We start from the raw sequence: 20,744 nt of genomic DNA on the forward strand, positions 1-20,744 counted from the left end.
GCCCTCGAGATGGGGCTCAGGGCCCCTCACTGCCTGCTCTCCCCGTGGGGCCCCCAGAGATCTAGCGGTCCCTACATTACAAATCATATTGCACATGTGATTCCATCAGCTCTTCATAGAAAATTAGTCGCTGCTAGGGGCTCAGGCCATCCCTTCCTCTCTGTCCCCTTCCCTGCAACCCTCTTCTGTCCACCTCTTCCTTTGGGGTTCCCCACCCACAGCGCCTCCCGTTCAGCACTGGGAAACTCACAGTTGCTGCACTGTGTTTGGGAGGCCTGGCCTTTCCCTTTCTTCCTGTTCTGCTTTCTCTCTTCATCTCGGATTTTCCTTTCAGCTCCCTAAAGAGAAAAACAAACAAAAGGCCCAGCCAAACACCATTATCAAAGCATGCACGAGTATTGTCCTACATTCCCAAATCATGTGACCATGAAATAAAATGGAGGGAAGAGGGGGAACAGGAAGCCCCATTCTCTAGTGAGTTCAGACCTCTGTTCTGACAGTTGAGAACATTCACGAGTCTATGTACTGTACTTCTAACCAGGAGTGTGTCCATCTCAGCTGACTGTCTCCTTTTTTGGTATTGTACCTATTTAAAGAACGTTAGTTTTGAATTCATATGGAAAGACTAGATCCAGTTCCCTAATCCAGTGTCAAAGTAGCTTTACTGATTATAATAAAGTGTCATCGGATGAAGCACTGCCCCATTAAATTCATTCCTGGGCATGGAGAGAGTTTAAAGTTAAATTTGACTTCTCTATAAAATGTTTCCTTCACTTGTTAGAAATTTTTTAAGAAATCATTACAGTGGGCAGGCATAATTGGGCATGTTTATAATCCTAGCCAGTCAGGAGGCAGAAGTAGGAGGATTGCAGCTCAGGACCAGCTTGTGCAAAGGTAGAGTGAGTCTCAATCTGAAAACTAAAAACAAAAAGGAGGAGGGAGTGGTTCAAGTGGTAGAATGCCTGCCTGGCAAACACAAGGTCCTTCCTTCAAATTCTAGTGCCACGAAAAAGGAGGGGGGAACCCTTCATTACAGGGACGGCATTTATCGCTTCCTTTATGGGCACAGAGGTATGAGGTCCCTCAGTGCTTAGAAGCATCAGCATTTTCATATGGTATACATCCAACAAAATAGAAGAAGACTGTTGATTATTCAGTGCCTTTTTGCACTCTGTGCTTTGTCATTTGACTTTTCCATTGGCTCTTGCCCAATTACCAAATTGTATCCTATTTTACTGGTTGATCGGCACCACAAGTCTTTTCTTTCCTTCAGAGCTGGTGGTAATTCCCTAATTCCCCTTCTCTGTAGTTGTTTGTTAATTCATTCTTCTCTTTATCACCCCTCATGCAGGTGCTAACAGCTTCTCGCATTTTCTCAGGGCAGGAGAGCTCTTGGCACCATGTTTACACCGTGCCCCAGACAGGGAACCCCAGCCTGACCACTTTCCCTACACTTCAGGTCAGTTTTTAGTTCCTGATTCCTGTGGCTGCCTCCTGGCTGACATGTACCCAGCGACATTCAGTTCTTCAGAATCTGCCCGCAAATCATCATATATAGAAGAAACAGAATCGATAATACAAAGCTCAATCAGGAAGTTAAAAATTGGTGAAAATATTTGTAATAAAACCATTTGCAATCAAATATCAGGCATCTAATTCTTTTTTTTTTGGTCAGTCGTGGGACTTGAACTCTGGGCTTGGGCGCTGTCCCTCAGCTCTTCAGCTCAAGGCGAGCGTTCTACCACTTGAGCCACAGCCCCACTTCTGGTTTTCTAATGGTTTATTGGAGATAAGAGTCTCACAGACTTCCCTGCCTGAGCTGGCTTTGAATGTGATCCTCAGATCTCAGCCTCCTGAGTAGCTAGGATTATAGGCATGAGCCACCGGCACCTGGAAAATTACATTTTCTTTTGACAAAAAGTACTGTTGAAAAGTTTGATGTTGCCAGGCACTGGTGGCTCATGCCTATACTCGCAGAAGGCTGAGATCTGAGGTTGAAATTCAAAGCCAGTTGGGGGAGGGAAGTCCATGAGACTCTATCTCCAATTAATCATAGAAAAAGCCAGAAGTGGGGCTGTGGCTCTAGTGGTAGAGTGCTATCTATCCTTGAGCATAAAGGAGCTCAGGGATAGTGCTTAGACCCAGAGTTCAAGCTCCAGGACTTTGGGGAAAAAAGTCTGATGGCAAATGTTTTCTATACTAGTGACTATTTTATTTATCTTAGATAGAATAAGGAAGAATTTTTTTTTCTATTTTCTCAAAGGCCAATGGCTTAACTATTTGGTCCTGGGTCATCCTAAATCGTTTTTTCCAAGTATATGGTATATCACTTTGTATTTTAAAATACTTTGCATTTTAAGTATTTCTTCTAATCCTTGTTTTCATTTTTTGTCCAAAGATTCCTAGTATGTGAATATAAGATCTTTACCTCTCTTCTCCATTACTTTCTTTTGCATCTCCTCCTCCTCCTCCTCCTCCTTCTTCTTGTTGGTCATGGGACTTGAACTATGGGCCTGGGTGCTGTCCTTCAGCTCAACTCAAGGTGAGAGCTCTACCACTTGAGCCACAGCGCCACTTCCGGTTTTCTGGTGGTTTATTGGAGATAAGAGTCTCAAGGACTCTTCCTGCCTGGGCTGGCTTTGAACTGCAATCCTCAGATCTTGGCCTCCTGGGTAGCTAGGATTACAGGCATGAGCTACTGGCGCCAGCTTCTTCTTATTTTTAAAGTTGTGCTGTTTTCGAACTTGTATAGTCTTGAGACGAGACATATCTGCCCTATTAGTCACTCGTGTTATCTTTTGAAATATTTTAATCAACTCTTTCTAAATTCTTCCCTGAGTTCTAATTTATCTCTTTTCAAGTCATTTTATGCTAGAAACATTTCATGTGTGAGTTTTTCAAGTGTGATTTATGTTGGTCAGCACAGTCTTTATTAGTCCCTTAATTTCATTTAGCTCATTTTGAAACATTTCACTTGTTTTCTGTCATGTGTTTGTGGTATTCTCTGGTGGCCATAGGAAACTTGATTGTTTTCTGTCTGTCTGTCTCTCTCTCTCTTTTCCTCTTACCCCAGCACTTAGGTTTGAACTGACAGCTTACACGTGAGCCAAGCCACTGGTTGTTGCTTTAGCTTACTTTTCAGATAAAGTCTCTCTGCCCTTTCGCCTAGGGCTGGTATTGGACTATGATACTCCTATTTCTGCTTCTCAAGTAGCGGAGATTACAGATATAAGACACCAAACTCAATAATCTCTCTTTTAGATGTGATTTGGGGAGAGTTCTTATCTTATTTTTGTTGTTGTTGTTATTTTGGTTTTTTTTTTCCTGTTCTGTTTTTGTTAGTCTTCAGGGAAATGAGTGGGCAGATAATCTCTCCAACTTCCTGGCTCTCTTGCTCCCTCTTGTGGTGTATTCACAAACTGATACAAAACAGTCATTTTTCTAAGCTCTGTTTACACTCTATCCCTTCCCATCATCATTTTCATGTTTCTTTCAACTTTGTCTTTTCTTTCCACATTTCTTTCCCTGCTACCTCAACTTGATTCTACTCTCAACAGCTTGTCTTAGTAGAGAACTTCAGTTAACAAATTTTTACTGAGAGCAAACACTTCACTACTCAGTTCTTTTGCATTGACCAGAAAACCGGAGGAAACTGTCTCCAGTCTCACATGCTGTGCTCAGAAAGCTCAGAAAGCTGTACTTTCCGGTGAGTGTTTGGGGATATTCTGTAACTTTTCCTTCTTGGTCCTCAGGTGGCCTCTTCCCCTCACACATGCTGAGACCAACTAGGTCATGAAATAATGGATGCCCCATTCATACACTTGTGAAACTCTTTTGTCACCTAACTATAGGACTTTAAATCATGCTGTGTGTGCCCATCCTAGAGCTAGAACTCAGAGCCTTGCACTCCCATTCATATTTCTTGCTCACCGTTCGTGCTCTACCACTGGAACTATACCTCTAGTTCAGCTTCTTTTGCTGATTAATTGGAGATAGAATCCCCTGGATTTTTTTCTGCTTGTTCTGGCTTTAAATTTTGACTTCAAAGTAGGTAGGCTTGGAGGAATGAGTCGTGTGTACTCAGCTAAAACACACCATTCTAACTGCTCTATCTCCTTGACGATAGGACTCAGGAAGATACAAGTACATATTTACTGAGTGCATGTATACTGATGAACTTATAGTTTTGATTTCCATTTCATGATAGTCTAGCCTCCAAAAAACTACTGATACTATACAGCTGTCTAAGTGAATCAGACCATAACACTGCATGTTATGACTGAATATTGGCACTCCCTCCCCCCCCAAAAAAAAACAATATGCTGAAGCTCTTGTAACCAAAGAGATGATGTTGATGTGGTAGAGCCTTTGGGTTGGATGATGTTGATGTGGTAGAGCCTTTGGGTTGGATGATGTTGATGTGGTAGAGCCTTTGGGTTGGATGATGTTGATGTGGTAGAGCCTTGGAGTTGGATGATGTTGATGTGGTAGAGCCTTGGGGTTGGATAAGGTCATGAGGTGGGAGCCTTATGATGCGATAGTGTCCTTATTTTTTAAAAATTCATTAAAAAATACACTGATGGCTGTCTCTTGCTTTTACCATGTGAGGACACAATAAAAGCATGTTCATCTACATGCTAGAAAGAAGGCTCTAGTCATAGAACTGAACTAATTTTATCCTTCCAGCTTCCAGAAATACATTTCTATTGTTTAAGCTTGCCAGTCTAGAATATTTTCTTATTACAGACTGAACAGACTTAAGGCACAAGATAACATTAGTCATTAACTGAGTGGTAAAAAAAAAAAAAGATCAATTAAAAACAGCCAACAGACACTTGACTGGTGACTATGTATTTAATAGGAATGGAGAATAAAAGATCAGCCATTCCTGCTGTGATTGGTGGAGTCATTTGACACCACTAGACAAGACAAGGTGACGTAGAGAAAGTGTCATTAACCAAGGTGCCAAGTAAAACTGTCATTTTTACTCACTTTGTCGCAGAAGACCTTGATCTGGCAATAGGCTCTGTGGATGGGTTTATTGCTGCGATTATTATAACTGTATGTATCAATCTGAATCATCAGAGGAAGTCCTTTCACCCCTTTTTGAGAAGAGAAATCTGTACTTAGGCAATTCACAGTGATGAAAATCTGGAGGAGAAAGAAAGAAGGGAAAAAATTCACAAATCATTGTACCAAGGCTTTCCAGAAACAGTCATACATAAGCCTTATACTTTTGGTGAAAATACTGAACTAATCTACAAGGACTATGCTGTTACAGACAAACCTGTTGAATACATAGGACATACAATGTATCATTCACAATTTTAAACCTATTAGTAACTACCTTCATATTGATCTTGAAGCAGGCCATTTAAATTATCTTGCCAAAAGTATGCCAGCAAAGTCTTACCCATGTTCTTAAATATGCCTAATTGACTTGAGAAAAACATTGTCTTCTCAACATAGTAAAGGGGTCACTTCTAACAATCATATAAATTGCTCTAATCTCTGACCTATGGGGAGAAAATAAATGAACTGAGATAATACCTCCCTTTACATATTATTGCATTATCCATTTGCAAATGTCTTTCTACATGAATACACAGAATGAGATTTGAAACCTTTTTTTTTTTTTTAGTATTTTTATGTCACTCATGTATAGTGCAATGTCTAGCAGAGACTATTCAAGAAGCACTGGATAGGGTTGAGGAGTCAAAAGCTTCAGTCCCAATTCTAGCACTAAATAACTAAAAGATTTTATGAAAGTCACTTCATATCTTTTAGCTTTCAATTTTCCCTTTAAATCTTCTTCCAATCCCTTCCTGCAGGACAGAATGACAATACTAGCATACTTTCATGTGACCACAAGGTATGAAATAGGAGGGAGAAAGAATAGTAACAGCACTGACCATCCTTGTCTTAGCTCGACATGGTAGTACAGCCCTGTAAAGTCAGCACTCAGGAGGCTGAGTCTGGAGTAAGACCCTATCTCCATTTTTCAAAAAAAGAAACTTTATCTTAAAAGGATGAGACATCAAGAATTACATTAATGACATGTATCCAAAAAAGGTAGAAACTCAAATTGATGATTGCACATTACAGAATGAACCAACTAAAGAATTGAAAATAATAGGTTCATTCTAAAATATTGGTAGGAATAGAGGGTGTGACTAAATTTCCTTTGATTTTATATAGTAGGGGACAGCCAATAGGAGATGGACATTAAAGTGTGATTGAGGCATAGCCTCAAGTCAGAACACTGATACCACGTGATCTGCTGAGAGAACCAAGCAAGCTATATTTTATTATTGGTAATGTGTTCATCTACATCCCATAAATTACTTTTCTTTAAAATAAAAATGTAAATCATTGATTGCTTCGAAATTGTACACTCATCTATTCTGAAAACAATTCCATTACATATTATTTCACCTTTATTTGGTCCCCTGAGCTTCTGCTTTACCATCAAACCCTAGACCAAAAGCCTCTTGCATCTTTGGGCTGTCCTGCAGGAACTGGAGTGAACTTCCATGAGCTCTGCTTTAACGGCAGTTCGATTTTTTAAATTTAACTGCCAGGCCTGATCCTTCATTTCAAGCCCTATGCCTGTAGACTTTTTTTTTTTTTACCCAAATCAATTTTAATAGAGGACAGGTGAAAATAATTTGTCTTTGCTATGCTAAGTCTTTTTCTAATAATATAACTCATTTGGCAATTCAAAGCATATAAATGATACAGTTAAATTCTAAAATGAATTATCCATCACATCGATTTTAAAATATTGAAACAGCATAAAAACATAGTGGCTATATTTTACAAATTCTTATAAAAACTCAAAGGTTTCAAAAAATTCAAAGGATATAGCACAAAAATACCATAGTTAATTACTTTTTTGGCGGGGGGGGTCGGTCATGGGGCCTGAACTCAGAGCCTGGGTGCTGTCCCTCAGCTCTTCAGCTCAAGGATAGCGCTCTACCACTTGAGCCACAGTACACTTCAAACTTTTTCTGTTTATGTGTTGCTGAGGAACTGAGCTCAGGGATGTGTTGCTGAGGAATGGAACTCAGGACCTCATGCATGCAAGGCAAGCGCTCTACCACTGAGCCACCTTTCCAGCCCCAATTACATTATTTTTTTAATACAGTAATAAGTCAATAAAGGGAGTAAATCAGATTCAGGATTGAAATGCTGTAGTCCTCCATGAAGATTTCAAACCAGATTTTTCATTTCAACCTATGTGTGTGTGTGTGGGGGGGGGGGAGGACCACAACCACAATGAGCTCAGAGAGAAGATTAAGGGATCATGCCCTGGTCAAAGCCAACACTCAAGCAATGGCAATTCCAGGTCAGACTATACTTCACTCATCATTGCCTCTTTTGGTACTTTTTACCACCAGCCATCGTCTAGGCTTTAGTGCTGGATCACTATAAGCAGGACTGTCATTTGAGAGCTTCTCACTTGGCAATGAGATGCACCACAGCAGCAGCAGGAGTGTCAAAGCCAGTTGACAGGTCTCAGGTACATGCTAATGACAACAGCCTTGTCCACAAGTGCTAACATTCCCAGCCACTGCCTGAAGATGATCTAACGATGAGAATCCCAGCTCTAACATGCAGCATGAGGACGAAAGGCAGGATGCTTGTACTGCATATAGGATTTGTACAGAATGAGTTGATTTTAGATGATTTAGCATAGCTGAGTAGACTAATCACCACACAAGAGATAATGAGGTACTTATTTTTTTCACAACATTTTCTTTTCTTTTTTTTTTGGGGGGGGGGTCCAGTCATGGAGCCTGAACTCTGGGCCTGGGCGCTGTCCCTCAGCTCTTCTGCTCAAGGCTAGCACTCTACCACTTGAGCCACAGCGCCACTTCTGAGGCATGCAAGGCAAGCGCTCTACCACTGAGCCACCTTCCCAGCCCCAACATTTTATTTTCTATATGTACCCCCATTATCATGTTAAAATATACAAAATTGTGTGTGTGTGTGTGTGTGCGCGCGCGCACGTGCGCATGTGCCAGTCCTGGAGCTTAAACTCAGGGCCTGGGCACTATCCTTGAGCATTTTTGCGCAAGGCTAAAGCTTTACCACTTTGAGCCACAGCTCTATGTGTGGTTTCCTGCAGATAAAAAGAATCACGGACGTTCCTGCCAGTGCTGGCTTCAAACTGCAATCCTCAGATCTCAGCCTCCTGAGTAGGTAGGATTATAGGTATGAGCCACCAGGGTCTGCCTCAGAAAATTTTAGATGATCTAACTATGGATGTATTCATTGCATTCCTTCCTTTCATTCGTTTGGTTAGTGGAATAGACAGGAAACCCAAGCCTGCCTCATAGTCTATGGGGAAGACAGACATGGGATCCAGTAATGGTCCAAAAGAGGTGTGGACAGAGGCCTCAAGAACATTGAACCGAGCTTCAGGTTCTAGAGGATACTAGTGAAAAACAAACCACATAGATGCTGGGCTCAGAGCAGGCACCTTACAAAAATACAAATACAAACAGGAAAGAAAGAGAACAGCTGAAGATCTAGATGCCATGTGAATCAGCACTGACTAATAAGGAGTACTAAGAATAACTATGGGTCGCTGGCTTCGCAGGGACTGCTTCCAGGGTTCAAGCATGTTGCTCATAGTGGTCATATTGACAAAAAAAAATGCTGCCTATAGTTTGTGGACATTTCCCATTGGCAGTGAAATTCTACTGAACATTTGTTCATGTAAAGCAAATGTTTTTGATTGTCTTCCAAGTTCTAACAGTTGTACAAGTTGTGGTTTCTACAATCATAGAAGTTCCAAGCAAGACAAGGAGAGATGATATGATGCCACATTGTGTTTGGGTTTTTGACAGTACTGGGGTAGGGGTGGGGGGCAGGGTTGAACTCAGGGCCTCATACAAGCTAGGCAAGTGCTCTTTCCATTGAGCCATGACTCCAGCTACTTAACATGGTGCTCTGAAGAATACAAAAGTTTTATTGATTGCTGAACTATATATAGATCAAGGAAATAAAGTGTCCTATTTTAGAAATGCTTGACTTCTTTTATCGTCATTACTGGCAGTCGGGTAATCTTGAGTAAAATGCATAAACATAGTTTTATGTCCGCAAATCAAATGTTCACACTGTGGAGTTAGGAAGTTCTCCCAAAATTTGGCTACAATGTTCACAGAGAATCTTCCTGATGGTGGCAGTAATCCACAGGGATCTCAATGCAGGTGGGTTTTTTCCATTCCTTCAAAACAGCCTGCTTCATACTACAGAAGCCAGTGTTCTGCTGAATGTGTGCTAAGCTATTAGATTTCATGGTGATTTAACCATATATATCAACAAGTTGGGTGTTGGTGGTCACACCTTTCATCCTGGCTACTGAGGAGGCTGAGATCTAAGAATCTCAGTTTAAAGCCAGCAAGACCAGCAAGAAAGTCAGTGTGACTCTTCTCTCCAATTAATGATCAAAAACTCAGAAGTGGAGCTGTGGATGAAGGGTAGAGTGCCAGCCTTGAGTGAAAAAGCTGAAGGACAGTGCCTAGGCCCTGAGTTCAACAGACATATACACACAAAGACAAAATTGGCTGGGCACTGGTGGCTCACACCAGTAATCCCAGCTCAGCTAGTTGAGATCTGAGGATCACAGTTTAAAGCCAACTGTGGAAGGAAAACTCATGCAACTCTTGTCTCCAATTAATTTCCAAAAAAAAAAGGGGGGGTGGAACTATGGCTCAAGTGGTAGAGTGCCAGCCTTAAGCAAATAAACTCAGAGACAGTAGCCAGGCCTAGAATTCAAGTCCCAGGACCAATACACAAGAAGGAAAGAAGAAAGAAAGGATGGAAAGAGCCAAAGAAAAGAAGAAACAAAGAGAAAGGAAGGAAGGAAGGAAGGAAGGAAGGAAGGAAGGAAGGAAGGAAGAAAGAAAGGAAGGAAGGAAGGAAGGACGAAAGGATGGAAGGAAGGAGGGAAGGGAAATGAAAAAGAATAAGAGAAAGAAAAACAAGTAAAGGACAGGAAAATCTGCCTTCTCTAATGCATTATGTGGCCACTCCCAGTGCTGCTTTGGCATGCAGGACTTTCTAATGAGATGAGTATGCTTTTCTCTTGACTGACTGCCTGATCCTGTGAAAAGCAGACTTACAGTGCCTGACAGCATCAGTTATGGTCTCGCTGTGCTGGGCTCAAAACCCAAATGGTTGAAGTTTAACTAAAGGTGGGAGGGAAGAGACTACTGTTAACTAAAACTTTGGCCCAGGAACTGATAAGCATTTGTTTCATCTTGCAAACCCAACTACATCTCAGCTCCATGCACAGCAAGTAAATATAAGAGCACATTTCTTGGGAACTTTATCTACAAAGCACTTATAGGTAAGTGTGTTATTGGAGAGATGGAAGGAAAAGCATGATTTCATCCATCAAATGTTCATCCATGTGTCAAGCACAGAAAGTTCTTTGTGACTTCAACAAGAACCCTGATTCTGTAATGAGCAGGCAACTGCATAAACAATGAATCTGTCACCTGAGTTATGAAGCTACATGTGCATATGTTTTCGTATAACGTTTTCAAAAGCAGTACCATGTTTTCCTATCACTCTAATAGCACCTTCTTCTTTCATTAGAAAAATTAATTAAATCGAGTGCATTCAGGCAGATAGGCATTTTTTAATTTTTCCATGGTTCAAAGATTGATTCAGATAGATTATTTCTAAATGTACCAAGACTTTTCCCAGAAATAGCAGCAATCTCATGACATCTGACATTTTAAATCAAATAATCTGTTACACATGAGTCACAATTCTCCTTTTATGGTTCCAGAAGAGTAGCTTTGCAGAGATCTTATACCTCCCAGTTGTTCATGCTGTGTGTAGAAAGACTTATTAAAATAAATACAGGAAGTGGCGCTATGGCTCAAAGTGGTAGAGTGCTAGACATGAGCACTAAAGCTCAGGGACAGCACCCAGACCTGCATTCAAGCCCCACAACTGACAAAAACAAACAAAGAAATATAAATCAATGAGCTTTAGCATTGAAACATTAACTTGCTTGTTAACTCTCATCATTTTTCTGAGAGCTTTCTATTAAAATGAGTCTACCTTTGATCGATTTAGAAAATAATTTAGGATTCTAGAAATCATGATATCCATAACGTGGTGCAATGTGTTTATTTGTCTCTTTAAACAAGTATAACTTGTGCTTGTGAAACAAGTTAAAGCTACTTGTTTCGTAATGATTGTGACCATAAAGAGCTCTTTTCCAAGAAATTACATATGTAGAAGCTTCGAAATCACAGATACAAGGTGTGCATTGAGATGCAGCCATCTTAGCGTCGGACATCATGACCTTTCACAAACCATCTATAAATATGTAACTGTGCTATTTATTGCCAATTGCTCTACTCTGTTCTTTTTCCTGTTCTTGGAATTGTTAAGCCACTTTAGACAACTTTCTTCCATTTCATCATTTTGCTTCCATTTTGATCAGATTATATTTCAGTGTAGATGGCTTACATAAATAGATAGATAGGTAGATAGATAAATAAAGTATACTATATAAAATATACTAGATAAAAGCAAACCATATAAGCTATGAAATATCAACCTTGAGAACTCATTTAGTGACTGCGTGAGGCTATCAGTGAGTTGGGAAGTGCCTTCTCTCTGTGCCTGGGGTGGTATTGGAGAAGCAATGACAAAACGGACCATCTGCTCCCGAGAAGCTTGCTGTCTTGTTAAGGACCTAGATCTGCTGGATTTTTAGAATAACTGAAACTTCCAGCTATACAGCATTGTGGGCAATGGTTCATGTGTTTCTTTAATTTCACTTAATCTTTTTTGCTTATTTTTTACTGAATGTCTTCAGCTGTTCTTGAGCCAGTTACCCTGACTGACTTGCCGGTCTTCTCTGCCATCACCATTGTCAAACTCTACCCAGTTTCTCTGTTCTGTTTTTTTTACACCACTTCACATCTGAATCTATTTTGCTTAGTTGCATAGAATTTAATTATCTGTCTACTTCATAAGGCTGAATTACCTATAAGAATGGAGCCCCGAAGGGCCTCCAAGTTAGTCCTATTGTTCCAGATCCAGGGTAAATACTCAACAAACAATGCTTTAAAATTTTTAGAGAATGTAAATTACTTTTCTAAATATAAATTTATTTCTTATCCATTCTCTTGCTTTCATAAACTCCAAGAGCTGACATACTTAGATAGATAGATAGATAGATAGATAGATAGATAGATAGATAGATAGATAGATAGATAGATAGATAGATAGATAGATAGATAGCTGAAACTGCCAAGACACTACAGTGGTTTTAGTTGTTTGAATCTCTATTGATCTTATGGAAAATGTATAGATAGTGGCTACCAGAAATACAAATATCTGTGTATCTATAGCAGGTCTTGCCTTCAAGAAGAAAGCATCAGTGACTCACTGTCTGACCACTGTAGTGGAATACGCATAATTAGAGATTAAACTGAATTCTCCAGTGTGGAGAGCTGGGGGAGCCGCGACCAAAGACGGCGCGGCCGCAAAAATGGCGCTGGCTCCCGCCTTCCGCCTTCCCGATGGCGAGTGTTCTCTGTAAAAAACAACTCCTTATATGGCTATGGCTTGGCTACTGGCTTGCTTCCTCGTTTGCGACCCTATTAGTGTATGCCGCGTGGCACCTCGGGATTGGCCATCCAGGAGGCTTATAACCGGAGCGTGGGGGGCGAAGGGGGAGAAACGGGCAGAAGCAAGCGGGAGAAGAGAAGATGTTGTAGAAGGTCCTGAATAAACCGCCTGAAAGAAGAACCTGTTGTCGCGTCATCCATGCGGGTCGAGGCGGTCGCGACACTCCAGACTATACTTGTTGAGAACTTGGAGAAAAGGGGAGAGACTGAACAAGTCCACCAGGGAAGATACCCAGTAGGAGTCAAGAGAAAAGATGGGGGTGAGGGGGGAAGAGTAGTTGCTAGCTCTGAACACAGTAAAGGCACCAGCTTATTAGGAGCACCGGGTAGGAGAACAGAGTGGTGGTCAGGGGAGACTGACAAGGGAAGATACAAATCAGGATGCCTGTATTACTGCAATCAAGTAATGAACCACTACAGAAGCTGTATGTGTGTCACTAAGGCCAGGTATAGCAGATAGGGTTGTGACCACACATGGCACATTCAAGAGAAAAGGCCATGAGGCTCAGAAGCAAAAAAGGTCCACACTCCATCTAAAGGCAGACTAACCAACCTGAGATGGGCTCATTAGGAGGGTATGAGACAGACAGGAGCAAAGAGCAGAGGAAGCACTGGGCTAGGCAGTCTAGCAAGAGAACACAATGTGCAGCAAGAGCAAGCACATGGGATGTATTCACACACAAGATGAGCTATATAGAAGCTGTGGAGCTTGAAGCCTCACAAGCAGGGAGGAAGTGGATCGAGCCACACTTGAGGTTTTATGAAAGGAAGAAAGACATCTTTCTCTAAAACTGCGGGTAAAATTAGAGCAACGCACAGCAAGGAAGAAAAATGTAGGTGGGTTCCAGTGGCTCATGCCTGTTATCCTAGCTACTCAGGAAGCTGAGATCTGAGGACTGCGGTTCAAAGCCAGCCCAGGCAGCAAAGTCCCTATGAGACTCTGATTTCCAATTAACCACTCAAAAACTGGAAGTAGAACTGTGGCTCAAAGTGGTAAAGCACTAGCCTTGAGCAAAAGAGCTCAGGGTCAGTACCCAGGTCGAGTTCAAGACCCATAACCAGAAAAAAAAAAAAAAGGAACATTGGATAGGAACATATTATATTCAACTTCTACAAAGATTCACAGTAACAGAGGATACACACAGATCTGAAACTTGTTTTTTTTTTTCCTTAACAATGAAATCCAAAGTTGTCCACACCTTTAAGAAAAAAAGTTTGAAATGTAGAGAAACAATTTCTTTGGCTTTAGGCTGTTTCGTCTTTTTATCTTATAAACAGTCTTGTAATGAATGTGCATACACATATGCACATGTATATAAATTTATTTCTAAAATGACTTCCTTCAGCAGAAGGTCAGCCTTCTCAGCAGTATCTTTAAGAACAGTTTTAGTGTATTCCACAATAGCAACCAGGCCTTGTAAAAACATAGGTTAGAGGACTCCACCCCAGAGTTTCCAACTCAGAAGGCCTGAAATAGGAGTGAAGCTTTTGAGTGTCTAACCACTTCCCAAGTTCCCAATTCTCCTTCTTCACCATCCCTTCCTCCTCTGCTTTCTTTTCTCCATTCTCTAAATGCAGGAAGTCTGAAGTTCGGCTCAGTTCTCACCACCATAGTCCCATCCTTTCTTGTTTGTCTTCTCCTAGTCCCTCTTTAGAAACAAGTCTTCATTCATTCTTACCTGAGCTCCACAAATCCCTGTTCCCTGACTGTGCTTTTGGACACCTCATTCTCCGACCTGGGACTTGCCTACATCTGCATTACACTAGATTCTGAAAACATGACACACGTGTCACAGTTTCCTTCATGTGCTCCTCGACCCCACCAGAAGGGGAATCTCGGTTCCCGCTGATGTATAGCTGTAATGAAGGATGGTGAGATGGTGGAGGTGTAAAGCAAGTCTCACAAAATGCCAACAAGGAGTTGATCTAATGGAAGGATGTATGTGGTATACATTGCCTTTTCCGTTTGTAATTTGAATGTTTTTAAAAATTAAAAAAAAAGTGGAGAAAAAATAAAAATAAGTTATGGTTTCTTTCTCCTGGTATCAGTCATTTGCCTCCATGCCTCAGTTCTGGAGTGCAGCCCTAAGTTCTGGACCCAGCTCCAATATTCTCTAAGAACAGAGCAGGTGGCTCACAGCCGTCATCCTAATACTCAGGAGGCTGAGATCTGAAGATCACAGTTCAAAGCCAGTCCGGACCAGGAAAGTTTGTGAGACTCTTATCTCCAATTAACTACCATAGAACCAAAGTGGTAGGGCACTAGCCTTGGGCTGAAGAGCTCAAACTTTGCATAAGGTGACCAGTTTAAAATCAGGCCTAACGTGGGCCAAGAAAAAGAAATAAATAAAACAGAACCTTTGCTTGGTTGATTATCTCTGGATCCCATCTGCCCAGGCTAGTGCCCCATGTACAGTACAGCAGGCATGCTGCTTCAAAGGAATGAGCCACCCTCTCCTTATCAGGGAGAAGGGAAGATGTCACTGCTAGCTCTTCCCAGCATGCTTCAGACCAGAGATCCCCGGGCTGGAACTCCAGCTCTCCTGTGTATTAGCTGTGCTACCTTAAGTAAGTAGCTAGGCTCTCAGGACCTCACATCCCATGATGCTTATATAACAAATGCTACCTGCTGAAAAATACCAGTATTGCATAATGCATGTAAAGTGCCTGGCAGAGTGCCTGGTATACAGTAATCACTGAACAAATATTAGTCATCGTGCTCCGAAGCACACAACCTGACTCTGTAATCTAATTCTCGGCACAATGCAACAGTTCGTACAGGTTAGTTACAGAACTCCAAGCAGAATTCAGGGCAGAAACCATAGCCACTCCACAGTCCAACAAAACATCAAGCCGTGGATATCATCAGAGATGCCTTCCAAAGATTACTCCTTTTATATATGAATTAAGTCTAGCTTTATAGCTTTTCCTGCCATCCATTATCTTATAAAACTGGAACAAAGGCATGGCTTTGTTTAAGTTCAGTACCAAAGACGACAGCAAATGTTTGCTTTTCCCTTATAAAGCTTCCTTTACCCATACCACGCCCCAGCAAACACATAAAAATGCCATTTGCCCTGCTTTGCAGTATGTAACTCAATCCTTCAAGACTCTTCCTAGGAGCTTCCCTTAGTGCCGTCTTTATTCAAGACCATAAGATATACTCCATAATATTCTCAAACTTTGCATAAGGTGTCCTGTTTAAAATCAGGCCTAACGTAGCCCAAGAAAAAAAGGGGGTGGGGGAAAGAGGGGGATTTTTTCATTGGTAGTGTCTAGCAACCCGGTATCACATTAGACTGTCTTGCAAGCAGAAAGATAATCCCCTAGACAGAGGCCTCAGACCACTAGGGAGGGGGTTCGGGTTCTCAAGGTCATGAACCCATGGGCTACTCAAGAGTATGGTCTCCTCTGGGCATTCCTTTGGTTTTCTTTGTACCATGAAAATAAATATTTACATGTCTTTCTTTCTCCTTGGTGTCTAGCAGTGGAGTTCAACAAAAAAGTGAACCTTGTCCATTCTGAAGCCCCCACTCCTTGGTGTATTTCAAGATGACCAGAATTTTGATTTTCTAAAGTGCTGTTATTGGTACACAGTGGGGATCCCATAAATACTGGTCAAACATTTTAGACCAAAAAGAAATGTTAGAAAAGCAACACAGGAAGGGAGAGAAGGAAAAGAAATAGCAAATTTGGGATAGCATCATGGATTCACCATGCTTTCATACTGATTTTCAAGCTTTTTGGTTGGTTTTTTGCTTTGTTTTTTTTTTGTGTGTGTGCTGGTCCTGGGGTCTGAACTCAGGGTCTGGGCACTGTCTTTGAGCTTTTGTGCTCAAATTAGTATACTACCACTTGAGCTATAGCACCACTTCTGGCTATGGGGTAGTTAATTAGAGATAAGAGTCTCATGGGGCTGGGAATGTGGCTTAGTGGCAGAGTGTTTGCCCAGCATGCGTAAAGCACTGAGTTCTATTCCTCAGTACCACATAAACAGAAAAATAGAAATGATGCTGTGGCTCAAGTGGTAGAGTGCTAGCCTTGAGCAAAAGAATTTCAGGGATAGGGCTCAGGCCCTGAGTTCAAGCCCCAGGACTGTGGGGGAGGAAAGAGGGGGGAAGAGTCTCATGGACTTTCCTGCCCAGATTGGATCTGAACCATGACCCTCAGATCTCAGCTTCCTGAATAGGTGTAGTTGGGAGCATAAATACCTGGCTCAGGCTAGCCTTTTAATGAGTATAATCTTATTCACTCAAAAGACCGAATCATTTGCCACATACAAGGTGAAAAATAGCAACAGTTTCTCCAATTTACTATCTTTTTCTCTTTCTGGTTTCTCTTTTTTTTCTTTCCTTTGTTCTTTCATCCCCCAGTACTAATATGTGAACTTAGTACCTTGTGCTCGTTCAACAAGTACTCCACATCTTGAACCACCACACCCCCCTATCCTATTTATTTTTCAGATAGCATCTCACATTTTTGTTCAGGTAGGTCTAGACCACGATCCTCCTATCTGCACTTTCCACATAGCTAAAAGATATGCACCACCAGGCTTGGCTTTTTTGTTGAGTTGGAGTCCCATTTGCTATCTTTTCCATTGAACTCATTCTTAAACTGGGAAAACTGGGGTAACACAGAGAGGCTGTTTTATCCTGTCTATTAGCAGCTCATGGAACAAAACCTAGACTTGGACTTCTAACCACTAGCTGTGCCTTTAGAAGATAGCACTAGGAGGAGAAAAGAAGATGCCAGTTGCCCTATATTATAGCTCTAGAGGCAAGTTTGCTGTAGTCACCATAGCTCAGACCACATCAACTGCATCCTTCAGTCCAGGGAAACTGCTGGGGCTTCAACTCAACTTTACTGTCTTTCTTTAGGGTAGATTTACAGACAGCAATAAGAACTTACTGTCATCAACTGTCACTTATACCTTCCTTCTCAACCAGCCAATTCATCTTAGCGCGCACGTTCCCCTTCTTCATATATGGCCTCAGATCTAAGGTAGCATCTTTTTATATTAAAACACAATCAGACACTATGAAATAATTAATGGGAAATTATTCAGGGAAATAGGACCCAGACGGAACTCAGTGTGTCCATCCTCACTCTCATCTTTCATTTTCCTTCCATGTAAAGATAAGAGGTAATTTTTTTTTTGTAAATTCAATTCACTTAGAGCATCCAACCCAAGTTAGAGGAAACTATCTAAAAAAGGAGATTAAGCTTCATTGTAAATGTTCACTTCAAATTTACTAAGTTGGCCAGTTGTTTGCCTTTTGAATCTCGGAAGTCTCATACATGAAGCATACAATGAGATGAAGTCTGAATTTCATCACTTCTGATAATAATTCTCATTATTTTTTTTAATGCTGTGCATCTTGCATGGTTTTGCAAAAACCCAAGTCAGAGTAAGAAATAGCTCAACTGTTCATAACTGAAAAGAAGTACAAAAGAATAGTGGATAGAAAATAAATGTGGAAAATGAAATATAGAGTAGAAGGAAAGATGCTAGAGTGTTGGGGACAGTGGAGAACAAATGAGTAAAGATAAAAGACCGAATCCACTGATCCATATTAGAGTTGCAGTATTAGAGAGCATGCACTGCCTTTAAGTAATAGAAAGGTAATCATTATGTTTACTGCTGTTAGACTAATAGACACACACACACACACACACACACACACACACATACAGCTAAAGAGGGGACACTGTCTCAAATAATCCCTACTCTCATGTCCATGTGGTCAATGACATGTGTGATAAAAACAGGTAATGTACCAAGATGTCAAAAGATAGGAGTAGAAGAGGGCACCAAAGGCTCACACCTGTAAATCCTCGCTACCCAGGAGGCTGAGATTTGAGGATCATGGTTCAAATCCAGCTCAGCAGGAAAGTCCACGAGAACTCTTATCTCCAATAAACCACCAAAAAGCCAGAAATGAAGGTGTGATGAAAGTGGTAGACTGCCAGCCTCGACCAGAAAAAGATCTCTGAAGAAAGAAATTGAAGACGCTATCAGGAAATGAAAAGACCTCTCATGTTCATGGGTAGGGAGAATTAATTTTATGAAAATGACCATACTGCCAAAGACAATCTACAAATTTAATACAATCTCTATCAAAATCCTAATGACATTTTTTATTGAGAGAGAAAAAACAACCCCAAAATTCATATGGAACAACAAAAGACCTAGAAAAGACAAAAGAATTCTAGGGGAGGAAATAATGCTGGTGATATCATAATCCCAGACCTCAAACTCTACTAGAGCTATAATAATAAAAACATCATTGTACTGGCACAAAAACAGGCCCAAAGGTCAATGAAACAGACTAGAAGACCTAGAAATAAAGGCATATACCTACAGTAATTTGACATTTGACAAGGGAGCCAAACATATCTGATAGAAAAGAAGATAGTCTCTTCAATAATTGGTGTTGAGAAAACTGGATATCCATATGTAGAAAAGTAAAGTTGGATCCCTGTTTGTCACCATGCACCAATATCAACTCATTGTGTCAAATACCTCAACATCAGGCCAGAAACACTGAAACTACTGCAAGATGGAATAGGAGAAACATTAGAACTTGCTGGTGCATAGGTAGGGATTTTTTGAAAAGAGTCCCAGGAGCACAGCAAACAGGAGAGAGAATTGACATCTAGAATTGACATTGATATCAAAATAAAAAGGTTCTGCATAGCAAAGGACATAGATACTAAACAGTATGGGGGAAAATCTTTATATATCTGACAAATGCCTAATATCCAAAATATACATGGAGCTCAAAAAAACTGACACTCCCAAAACTAATAAACTAATTGATAAATGAGCAAAGAAGCTTAAAAGAGTCTCCACCGAAGTAAGAACAGCAAATAGACAGCAAATAAGGGAACACTCAACATCCCTGGCCACAAAGGAAATGCAAATCAAGACAATTCTGAGATTCCATCTCACACCAGTTAGATTGGACACCATCAAGAACTTGAACAACAACAATTGCTGGCAGGGATTGGGAAAAAGAAATGTTGGTAGAAATATAAACTAGTATAACCACTCGGGAAGTGGGTTCAGAGGTTCCTAAAAAATCTCAACATATGGGGCTGGGAAGGTGGCTCAGTGGTAGAGCGCTTGCCTTGCAAGCTTGAAGCCCTGGGTTCGATTCCTCAGTACCACATAAGCAAAAAGAAAAAAGCCGGAAGTGGCGCTGTGGCTCAAGTGGTAGAGCGCTAGCTTTGAGCTGAAGAGCTGAAGGACAGCGCCCAGGCCCAGAATTCAAGCCCCACGACCGGACCCCCCCAAAAAAAATCTCAACATTGAACTTCCCTATGATCTAGCCATACCACTCTTGGACATCTACAAGTCAGGATACATATCCATATTCATTACTGCGCTACACACAATAGCCACGTTGTGGAAACAGCCTAGATGTCTTACAACAGATGAGTAGATTAACAAATGTGGTATATACTCACAATGGAATTTTACTCACCCATTAGAATAATATTCTGTCATTTGCAAGAAAATGGATGGACCTAGAACAAATCATGCTAAATGAGGTAAGCCAAGCTCAGAGAGACTAACAGGGTATATTTTCTCTTATATGTGGAAGCTAGATCTAAAATATAACTGGACATGATAACATACAAAAGACTCTAGGCATCCACACACAAACAGACTAAAGGAGTATCCTTAGGAGAGGGAAACAAAGGTGTTACTTCTCTGAACATTTAAAATACTATTTATTGAAACAAAGTCCAAGAAGTGGAAATGTTTTGTTATTGTTGTTGGTGATGGTGGTTGTTGTGGTATTTGGTATTGCTTGTTTATTTTTTATTCTTGAGGGGGCATAGAGGGGGTACAGAAAGGGAGGGAAGGGTGAACAAATAAATGCAATCATGTTGTTCAGTATACACTATATGGAAAATAACCTATATAACTTGTGAGCAGAGATGGGAGGGGCAAATTGGAGGAAAGTAAAGGAAGAGGTGACATAGTCCAAAAAAACAAAGACAGAGAGGGAGGGAGGGAGGAAGGAAGGAAGGAAGGAAGGAAGGAAGGAAGGAAGGAAGGAAGGAAGG

At 41.0% G+C, this 20,744-nt stretch overlaps 1 protein-coding gene across 1 annotated transcript in view; it reads right to left on the reverse strand.

The window, feature by feature from the left end:
* The window catches only part of Grhl2 (grainyhead-like 2 (Drosophila)), a 126,434-nt gene that overhangs the window by 22,388 nt on the left and 83,302 nt on the right, over positions 1-20,744 (reverse strand). Inside the window, exons 9-10 of the mRNA XM_013012439.1 lie at positions 4,993-5,151; positions 251-338 (exon numbers count right to left, since the gene is read on the reverse strand). Coding sequence (XP_012867893.1) covers positions 251-338; positions 4,993-5,151 — 247 coding nt within the window. The remainder of the gene's footprint in view (positions 1-250; positions 339-4,992; positions 5,152-20,744) is intronic.

This window comes from Dipodomys ordii, unplaced genomic scaffold, assembly GCF_000151885.1.
Source record: "Dipodomys ordii isolate 6190 unplaced genomic scaffold, Dord_2.0 Scaffold17, whole genome shotgun sequence".
Taxonomy (NCBI): domain Eukaryota; kingdom Metazoa; phylum Chordata; class Mammalia; order Rodentia; family Heteromyidae; genus Dipodomys; species Dipodomys ordii.